The sequence below is a fragment of the Lepeophtheirus salmonis genome, chromosome 2 (assembly GCF_016086655.4).
Source record: "Lepeophtheirus salmonis chromosome 2, UVic_Lsal_1.4, whole genome shotgun sequence".
NCBI lineage: Eukaryota > Metazoa > Arthropoda > Copepoda > Siphonostomatoida > Caligidae > Lepeophtheirus > Lepeophtheirus salmonis.
In genome coordinates, this window is record NC_052132.2 from 23,749,479 (window position 1) to 23,760,310 (window position 10,832).

Here is a 10,832-nt window from a genome sequence, read left to right on the forward strand (position 1 = left end):
AAATTGGTCTAGAAATAATCACTGAAAACACAGCCGGGGAAAAAAAATCTAGTCGGGCCTTTTAAAAAATTGGATGACAAATATAAATAAGTTATTAAAGGATACCTGAGTCTTGGATTTGACACATGAAGTGCCTCTGGACGTCACATGAGCTTAAGCTCCATGCTGAGGATGAGACATTCATGTAAACACAATTAGGGGGATTGAGAGAAAGGATCGTTCCCTCTTGGAATCGATGATAATCATAAAAGGAGTCGTCATCCCAGATCAAAAGATCTGGATGTTTTTTCTATAATAAATAATTATTCAAATTTTAATGAATTGGGTACAAATAAACCAACAAAACACTCACATCCGTATTTGACAGACCCATCCAAACATCTGACAAAGACTCAGCCAATAAAAAAGAATTTTGTCTTATGCTGTGAATAGATACTAAGGTTGATTTCTTGGAGTCACAGTACTGTTTTGCTTCAAACCAATTTTTAGGCTCACTAACGTAAAGGTAGCAATCATCATTATAACTTACAAACTCTGGGTTTTTATCACATACAGGGAGTTTATATGTGAATTCAGTCACTGATGGATTCACCAAAGACTTGCATATGAACCCCATATAACCAAAACATGAAACTGTACTCCAATGGCCCAAATTGAAGTCATCATTATTTTCCATTTGGATACAACTTGTATCCTAAATTTAAAGATCAAATATACAAACAATAACTAATCTAATATTTTTTTTCAGTAATTAAATATTTATCACCCAATAATATGTACCCCCATTTGGCTCATCCTTGCCCCAGTTTGCATAATTGAACTCTGATTGATCCGCCCATTCAAATTTATCTTCATTAATTGTATCGGATCCACCACTCCAAATGGAATGTACATCAATCAGTGGAAATATTTTGCTAACCAGGAACGCCATTTCTCTCTCACTATGAACACTCAAAAGTTGTGATTGATGCTTCTCCCTGCATTCCTGAATGGACTCCTCCCAAGATTGAGAATTATCCTCTGATATCCTGTAGCAATGTCCCTCAAATTCTGGAACACCTTTCTCACAATGACCTTGTGGAGGGGGGTGTTGGATTTTGGGTTGGATATGTTCCATACCTGGGTTTTCTACAGATATAGTGATTTTCATTTCTACAATGCATATCATTCCATACTCCAAGTTGTTCCATATACATCTCTGCACATCCTTCCATTCCTAGATGATCATTTGGTTCTCCTTCTGCCCAGTTACTGAAGTTGATCACAGATCCATCCGACCATCGATGAACTTTGTCCGGGTATAAATTATTTAAACCTATCCATACCTTAACGTATGATTTAAGATTCTCCATTTTAGCCCAGAGGTAGTCATTTATTTCATGACTATGCAAGGAGGCAAGATCACCTTTCTCATTCAAGCATGCCTGTCTAGCTTCAACCCATGTTTTTGTAGAATTTAGTTCGCTGATTTTATAACAGGATGAAGTATCATATTCTGCAATAACGAACCAACCATCCTTTGAATCTGGATGACAAGGGGTTTCAGGTGCCTTAGTTGGAGGAGTCTTAGTCGTAAATGGCTCTTTACTTGGTTTCATGGAACAGAGATAATTGAGTTTATTTGAACATTTGGTGAGGGTCCAGTAATACTCAAAATGTACACAATATTTAGAGTCTGACAAATCCAATTCTCCTGGATACCAATCCTGAAACGGTCCGAATGTAATGCCTGGCTCCATCCAAAGAAAACGATCCAAAAAAGGAACGTATCGGAGGCCTATATAGATTTTAGACTGAAACGATCTAGAGGAAAGTATAAATTATATTGGGTTGACAATAATAGCCTATTGTTGGTGTTTAAAAAAATATTCCCTAGTTAGTTATGTTGTCGGACTTACAGTACTAGAACTGATAAAAAAGAAAAAGATATACAGTTGAGAGGCATAATCAAACACGAAACCTTATAATTTTTATGACTGATATGCTGGATTGAACTGGACTAGATTGAGACTGAACGAATCTGCAGTTTTGAGTCCTAAAGAAGGACACTACATGGCAGTAGTTTAGTATTTTCCTTATTCTTAATGAAAAAAAGAAAAATATGTTATCGCCTCAAAAATGGCTGACATCAAGAATGCTGAAGTCACATGGAAACGCACTATACTTGGATGTTATCTCCTCATGAATTATAAAGTACTGCTAATGCAATTGAAAAAAAGACACAGTTCAACTTGCCAACACCAAAACATTTTTCACGTGATTAAGACTATATTTTTTTTATAACTATTGATATTTCTTTTTACCCTATTACTTCATTTTGCTCTTCCAGACTCTCAAAATAAGCAAGCCTAGCTCCATATTTTTTACAATCCGCATCTGCTTCATAGAAATCTTTCAATTCTTCCCAATGCTTATGTGAAAAATAAAAGCAACGATTGGATATGAGATCAAAATTTTCAGGGCATTTAAATTCAGGACTCAGAGTCGTGGTCGTGATTGTGATTGGAGGTGACTCTGTATAACCCGTTCGAGGTTCTTCACAAATAAAATCCCTCTTTTCATTACAACCAATAGCCTTCCATTCACCTAAATGTCGTCCTTCAGTGATGATCACAGCACATATACCTTCTTCATCCTCAATATTGATATTAGGTTCATCAGCCTTCCAATTTGCAAACTCCAAAGTGGTTCCATCGCCCCAATACCACTTTTTTTCGTGTGGATAGTATTGTAAATCTATATGAATGTTTCCCTTGATTCCTACAATGTAGGATACCATTCGATTTTGGATCTCTCTAATTAGGTTATTATATGGGTTTATTCGATGGTTAGATAATGTAAAATTTATTTACCGCGTGGTGATTGTAAGGAGCTTGGAGTATTGATTGGAACAAAAGTCCTGAGCCTCAGTGAATTTTGATAAACGATGGAATAGTGTGTAGCAATAGTGCATAAAGGCCATTTGTGACTAAATAAATATAGAAAATGCACTTATTAATTCAACTGAAATGGAAGACAGAGTTGACTAAAGTTGTAAAATAATATTTAAAATACAGTTATATTTAGTAATGGAATGTGGTCATTTTTTTTTCTTGTTTGTTGTTCTGGGCATATCTTACGTCATTACCTTTATTGTATCAAACTTTAATCTTTCCGGTAGTTAGCCAAATAAGTCAATATTTTATTGAAAAAGTAGATATTTACTTTTTTTGTATTTGTGTGTGCAGGGCAAAAGAACTTTGCAGAAATAATAAGATAACCAATATAGGGATCCACCAGAAATTGTAATCCTGTCCCTTTCAATTACTTATTATTAATTATTTCATCATATATTAACACATAAATAATCCTTTTATTTTTTGTCCCTTTGGAGGAAATACTTTAGTAGGTCATGACCTATTTCATATTAAATCTTATATTAGATAATAATGACATTTTTTGCTTATTGTAGAACCTACTGGCAACGCTTAAGCTATACAGCTCTTGTGTAAGCGATCGAGTTATGAAGATTGTCAATTAAAACTTGCTACCTTATTTCGCACTTAACACTATTTTGTAGTATTTTTTTCAGTTCTACCATAATGATAATACCTCTTTGCATCCACTGCTTGAAGGAGGTACAACTTCGGAAATCATTTGAGGACTCTCACATAAATAATAGGCCGCTGAGTCACATGACACAGTTTTCCATAGTCTGTTGTGATGCGCCCATACACACATAGTTTTCTCAATCGGCCTAGAAATGAAAAGTCCATCCCAATTATGAATCCTCATCTCGGATCCATCAATCCACTCAAAATATGCCCTTTTCTTCCTTGAACTTAATCCAATCCAAAAATTTTCATTGCAAGAGTTGAAATCTCCACCTGTGGAGGAATGAATGGAGTGGAAGTTTAACAAATTACATAAATGGCAAGATAACATAAAATCAATCTTGAATAACATTAAAAAAAAAAGGAGGAATGTACAATAAATTGTTTTATTTCATGCTAGCAGGGAGTGTCCACGTTTCAGGGATGAATACAAGGGAATATAAACAAAGAATGAACGTAGAAGAAAAGAAACAGAGAGAAGGACGTACAAAGACACAGGGGGAAAAGAGAAGAGGGAGAGAAAGAAACCTCTTAATGAGCACGGAAGCCCCAAAAAATATAATTGGAAAATGCTTGGTTATTTTAAACGTTTACTTGTAAATTTAAGAGTGAACGGTTCGACTTTTTTTGGGTTATAACATCAAAGACAGACTTATAAATATGGCTAAGGTATGGATACACACAGTCCAACATTTATTAGGCTTTGTGTTCAAATTTCGGAGTTGAGTTGGAATACCCAAGAATGTTAGCTATAGTTACATCATTAATTTAATTAATGAAACTTTATCTAGCTGGTATGGGCTCTTTCAAGTGAAATTAATCAATTTCTAATTCTTTCATTCGGATTGAATTGCAACTTGTGGCAATCCCCAAAGGTTGAATAACAATAATTTGTTGATAGAAATGGACAAAGAATAGAAATGTAATCCAGAGCCAATTTTAAAGCTTGTTTTTGTGTTGAGAGACCACATATTTACATATAAATGTTAAAGTTATGTTTTGTTCATACAATTTTCATATGGATACATTGCCTCGATGAAATCAATTTCCGCTTTATCATCAATAATAGCTAAGTAGCCTCCCCTGTCCCTGCATTTTCCCTCTGCCTTCTGAAATGAGAGTTTCTCCAAGACCAGTAAATAGCATGAACTATCAGATTTGACCCATCCACTACGACACCCCATGTAATACTCTGAAATCAAAGAAAAAAATATTGTGTGTAATACTCATAGAGACTGAGAATGAAATCAATAACTTGGTTTATGAGAACAAGCGAAACCATGTTTTCTATACGATGGTTCTGAATACCAAAAACCATCACTAGCAATTAGTTCGCATACTTCTACTTCATCAATTTCTTCACCCGGCAAATAATTGTTAAAGTCAATATTTGTTCCATCCAACCAAGTGGCGAAATCAGATACTCCAGCCGATTTTTTGAGACCAATCCAGAAGTTATGATGGTATTCTTTAATAGAGTACCTAAGGAAATCATTTACACCCCAGTCATGGATACTCGCAAGATGGCCATGCTGTAGTGTATTTTGACATATCTTTTCAGCTTCATTGCAGGTTTTGGGTTCGGAGTCTGTGTATAAACAATGCTGATTTAGAACAGTTGACGAAGCGGGACAAATACCTTGGAAGTAAGGGTAAAATGTAAATGTTAATTACTTGATAATAGTATCCAGACTTACTGTATTCAACTTGACAAATGAACGCTCTTTCTAATTCACAGTCACCATCATTCCATCGATGTTGGAACTTGTATTCAATGCAATTTTCTTTATGGTCATTGTCATTTGGCTCTCCAATTCCCCAAAACGTAAAGGCATTCCCATCTAAGGAAGATCCGTCTTCCCAAACAAAATCCCCTTCAGTTTCGATATCATTTAATCCGATATAAGAATCACTTTCAATGTTCCCTATCAAATAACAATATGAGAGTACAAAACTTAGAGCAACCCAAAAAAAGGACCTATGGCTCTATCTGTGGCAGTTTTAGGAATTTTGAAATTTTGATATGAATTGAATTATTGAATAACTTATTTTTTGAAATATTTTTTTTTGTTTTTTTGGATTTCTAATTTTTAGTTATACTACTTATATTTTAGTCAAAACAAGATCTACTTAACCCCCAAAAAAAAAAAAAAAAAGACATATAAAACAATCAATGGGCAGTGAAGAGGAGAGGTCTCCTACACTAACTATAATTAATAGTTAAATTTTAAATCATACTATTACCATAGAGGAAATCATTTAGACGTGAGCTTCTGATTATCGCCAAATTTCCTCCCTCAACGGAGGTCTTACAAAAATCCAGAGAATCTTTATAATTTTTTTTTTCCTTTGAAAAGTAGAAACAATGGATTCCAAATCTTTTCCATGCATCGGGGCAATCATCTACATATATTTAAGTTAGTTTGAGACACAAGTTGATATTCTTAGTTTTTTCATGGAACTGCAAACTTTTTGATCTTCCTTTTTTGCAAGAAATAAGTCAATTTTTCAATTTATAAGATAGTCCCAAAATAAAAGAAAGAATTAAAGTATAAAAAAATGTTAGGGGGTGCGCAGGGGGTGGGCTAAAGGTGGGATGGGGACATTATATATTTGAAATTTAATATAATTTTATATATTTTTTTTTCCTAAAAAATTTAATTTTTCAAATTTTTTTCAAAAAATTTTATTGTACAAATTCTTTTCCCAAAATTTAATTTTCTTTGAATTGCTATTGATTTTTTAAAGTTTTCTCATTAAAAAATTAATATTTGAAATTTTTTTCCCTAATTTTTTTTTTTTTTGTGAGCAGATATAGGTTGTCGGAATTTTTTATAAACAGCTGTGGATTTAGGAAAGTTTTTCCAAAAAATTTAATATTGGAATTTTAAAAAAATATATAAATTATTAGGAATTTAATTTTTCGAATATTGAAAGAAAAAAATGATCATTTTAAGCAAGCCAAAAATAAAAATAATCATATATAGAATCCTGATCGTGTAATGAGTATTGCTGGGTACTGTGCTAGTTGCTAAATATAAAAAAATCTATGAATTCTTAACACAATTATTTTAAATCTCTTTCATTTAGAGAAAATACCCGTCCTTATCTTCATTATATTCCCCAACATTTTCGTCAAAAGAAACAGAAAAAAAAGATGGTTGCAATTAGCCAATTATTCCCAATTATTGAACTAATCTGGATCATAGCAGGAGGGAGAGGAAGAAAGTTGATAGTTGACAATAAATACATGGTGAATAATGTCCCTAAGACTATTTTTTTATAACCTTTTTATTAATAGTAAAATAAAAATTATAGCCCTTGGTTGGTTAAAAGAAAGGAAGCGAAAAAAGGAGTTTGCGTTCCTCGGTTTATCCCAATTTATTATCCTTACTTTTAACTGGCTCAGGCTTTTCAATGTAATTTTTCCCCTTTCGTTGACAAATACTTGGATACTTTGCTGTTTCACAATCATCGAAAATCCAATGATCGTCATCAAGGGAGGTTTTGGAACATCCATTCTCTGGCAGCGTTTTCCAATTGAAATATGAAACTGGGGATAAGTCACTCCAAAAAATTTTATCCTCCAGTTTTTTCATTCCAATCCAATACGTACCCTTTCTATTTTGAGTTCTAAGTCTCCCTCTGATGAATTTGTCTTGTTGTGGTGTTCCTATGGAGACTAAGTTTGCAGAGTCTCCTAGGTTTACACACGATTCAGCGGCATTACTCCAGCTTTGTTCTCGGCTTATCACTGTATAACACATCCCACTACTCTTTTCCTCCACCCATGAGAGTCCATCCTCAAAATTGCAATTAGCAGTTGGCTTATGATCTAGTTAAAAAGTAAGAAAAGAAACAAAAAACCTTAGACCTGTGGATTATGATACATATATCCTCTTACACTCTTCTGCTTGACATGCAAAGGGTATCGTATGATCACAACTGCAATCGTTCCATTGCGTATCTAAATTCTCTGCACATGCTTCTTTGTCGTTACTTGGGGATGATGGCTCCCCTTCACCCCAATTTATGAAATCCTCCTTTTTCAAAAGGCTTCCATCTGGCCATCCATAAGTCCCATTCCCATCAAGATGTCTCAATCCAATCCATATTTGTTTACCCATCGTATACCCTAGAATATTTAGGGACCGTAAAGAAGTAAAATCACGTCCATAGATACAAATTAGTGTTGGATCAGTGGAGATTCCTAATAGGTATTTTTTCTTTCTTTGTGGACCCTCTTTTGAGAGCGAAAAAATATAAAATATACGACAGAAATGTATTTTTTCAAGCACAGTGTTAGCTATTTAAAAGTTATTGGGAAATACGTGTAAGTTGTTCTTTATTTATCCCCACTGAAAAGAGGAGAAAGGTTAAAAAATACCATTAAGAAATTCAGTCCAAGAATCGATCCAACTCTAATACTTTTCAAATAACCTCGATTACCATTTATAAAATTATTTTGATTTTGATTTCGAATTATAAGTAGGGTGGCCCCCTCAGGAGCCATTGGTTCACAACTTTTAATGGCATCCCTATTATTTTTCCTTTCTTCCGAAAAGAAGTAACAATTGTGCTCATGGCGAACAAAATCCTTCGGACATAGCTCTATTGTTAAAAAAAGAGGGGAAAGGAGAGTTGTATTTGACGTCTTTGTGTTCTTTTAAATGAGTGATTCCCAAACTTTTTGTCACTGCAAAGCCCTATTTTTTTTTTTAATATGATCAACTAAATATTTTATATTTTATGTATATAATATCTTGTGGAGCCCTTGAAGATACACTTTCGTGCACAAGGGTAACAAAGGTTGGGAAACACGGTTTTATGTGATGAACTTACCCTGCTCAATTAATCCTGTGGAATCTGGAAAGAAGTAATGACATAATATGTAAGAAACGAAATTACTGCAAGAGATCCTTTACCTTCCTTCAATGACAACTCTTTAAAACAAACACTTGTCAAAAGGTCCATGGAACAATCAATATTGACAATGAATCCCTCTTCATCGAAACTTGTGCATGCTTTGTTCTTCAAATCTTGTGGATATCCAGGTTTCCACGTTCTGTAATTTGTAATTTTAGTTAAACAGATTAAAGTCTATCCCTTGACCTATTAAATCCCTCAGAAACAAATTTAAGGAAGCACAGGGGAGACTTAAATTTAGGACTTTACATGCTCTCCTCAAAGGTAATTTCCTTATCCGATTCATAAAACCTTCCAAAAAAAATTGAGTACTCAACGTTGAAATGTATTCTGGATACATTCTGGAAGGGAAAAGTGCTTTCAAAGGATTTGAGATGAGAGGCGCCCAGAATAGTTCCTCCTTTTAAACTGCACTCGTCATATGCACGATTCCATGATAGCAGCTCTATGGATATACTATAGCATCCATCTTTATTCTTATACCATCCAGGATCACAGCTCCATGCCTTGAGAATACAAATTTGAGTTACAAAAAGTATTGCAAACGTAAAAAAGGATGATGTTCTATGAAGTTCCTTCATTCTCACTCGTTTCTTTTAAAAATGAAGTCAATTAATTAAGTTGAAATCTAATAATCTGGTTTTTTTATGATAAGATAAATTAAATGTGGTTTGTTTTGTTTCAACAAAGTTAATGATATTGTTCTTTTGTGTGTGTACTTATTTATCACAAAAACTGTGGCTATCAAATCCCTTATCTCGATCCGGATCAGGGTTTACGTTATTACTCAATACATTATTCTCAGATATTTTTTTTAAAATAAGATATTGTAACTTATATTCATATAAGCCATTTATTATTATATTTCATCTCATAGCTTAGAAGAAAAATCAGAATTGGAGAGGTAGGACAGCTCTGTCAATAAGACCAAACTGGATCCACAAAAGTTAAAGAAAATAGCCCAGGCCTATCTCCTCAAGTCCATGAGGGCCCAAGCCATCATCGCTATTAAAGCGGCTAGCAGCAATGATGGCTTAGGCTCCAGATGACAAAAAATGTGTACGTAATCTTAAATAGTGAATCTTTAAATTCAACTCTAGAAAATTTATTCAATTACCATTAACTATCATAATACGGTCTGATAAAAAAATTAGTGTTTATTGAATATTTCTACATCAATTAGTCGAAACAGAGCTGCCATCGTAATTCTCTGATCGTTGCTAAGGACTCGAGTGTATTTCACTTCAACATAAGTTTATTTTATTCATGAATTTATATTTGACGGAATTGTGATAGTTTATGCTTGTTAAGGATAATTCTTAATATTAGGTAATAAAACAAAATCTTCAGAATGATAAAAGACCAAAATCAAAGAACAATAATAAATTATGCATGGGATTAATTTAAATAAGTTAATTGTTAATTTATTGAAAAGTTTTCAATCCAATCAAACCCCTAAGTTCTTAGTTCCATTTTTTTGATCAACTCTTCAAATTATATTTCTAAATTCATTATAAATGATTTATGATTATATAGAATAATTCAAATTGATAATTGAGAAGTAATTCTGAGACCTTGGTTGTATTTTGCAACCTTTCATCAATAAAAAAACAGAAAAAAGTTCAAAAATCAGTAGAAAAATTACTAGAAAATTAAATATTTAAAATTTAATTAAATTTTTCAAATTAAAAAAAAAAAAATATGTGAACAGATGGAGATTTTTGAAGTTTTTTTCCTAAATAAACAATATTTGAGAATAACTATGGATTTTTGATTGTCGTTTGTGCAATATGCAAAGAATTGCCGCTTTCACTCAGATATTGGGCGAACTCCATACGAAGCAATGTATGTCCATCCAATATAGGTCGGACATGGGGGATTGCATTTATCAAAGGAGTGTAATATGATCACAGAAGAACAACTGTTGGAGATATGTGGAAATGAAGACAAGCAAAGGCCCGAAGTGGAGGGCATAGAGATAATACCAGTGTATGCATGTGTATTATGTTAGCAGCTTGTAACTGGACAAGAAAAGTGTTTCATCTGCGAATATAAATGCCACTCTTCAGCACAATGCAGCATTGCCATTGGGGGAAATAACGATAATCTGACATATATAAAGTGCTCGCATTGCCAATCTGCTGAGGACCGCCAAGAACAACAAAAATGAGCTAATAACAAGCAAAAAGAGCAAGCAAACTGAATGATGCAACTCTCTTCAAGGAGGTGAAAGGAGGCAGAGGTAGGACACTGTGTCCAATTCCCAATTCCAAGCAATGACCGTGGAAAAACAAATCCCTCCAACGTCTTGGG

At 33.6% G+C, this 10,832-nt stretch overlaps 1 protein-coding gene across 3 annotated transcripts in view; it reads right to left on the reverse strand.

Moving 5' to 3' along the window:
• The window catches only part of LOC121113577 (macrophage mannose receptor 1), a 12,794-nt gene extending 3,656 nt beyond the window's left edge, over window positions 1–9,138 (reverse strand). For all 3 annotated transcript variants that reach the window (XM_040707382.2, XM_071886715.1, XM_071886716.1), the window contains exons 1-16: window positions 8,769–9,138; window positions 8,519–8,658; window positions 8,436–8,459; window positions 8,043–8,204; window positions 7,498–7,728; window positions 6,988–7,428; window positions 5,838–5,996; window positions 5,291–5,518; window positions 4,849–5,232; window positions 4,603–4,785; window positions 3,592–3,866; window positions 2,853–2,968; window positions 2,304–2,795; window positions 767–1,803; window positions 353–694; window positions 106–289 (exon numbers count right to left, since the gene is read on the reverse strand). In XM_040707382.2, the coding sequence (XP_040563316.2) occupies window positions 1,065–1,803; window positions 2,304–2,795; window positions 2,853–2,968; window positions 3,592–3,866; window positions 4,603–4,785; window positions 4,849–5,232; window positions 5,291–5,518; window positions 5,838–5,996; window positions 6,988–7,428; window positions 7,498–7,728; window positions 8,043–8,204; window positions 8,436–8,459; window positions 8,519–8,658; window positions 8,769–9,100 (3,906 nt within the window). In that variant the 5' untranslated portion in view covers window positions 9,101–9,138 and the 3' untranslated portion in view covers window positions 106–289; window positions 353–694; window positions 767–1,064. The remainder of the gene's footprint in view (window positions 1–105; window positions 290–352; window positions 695–766; window positions 1,804–2,303; window positions 2,796–2,852; window positions 2,969–3,591; window positions 3,867–4,602; window positions 4,786–4,848; window positions 5,233–5,290; window positions 5,519–5,837; window positions 5,997–6,987; window positions 7,429–7,497; window positions 7,729–8,042; window positions 8,205–8,435; window positions 8,460–8,518; window positions 8,659–8,768) is intronic.
• Between the last annotated feature and the right edge of the window lie 1,694 nt (window positions 9,139–10,832).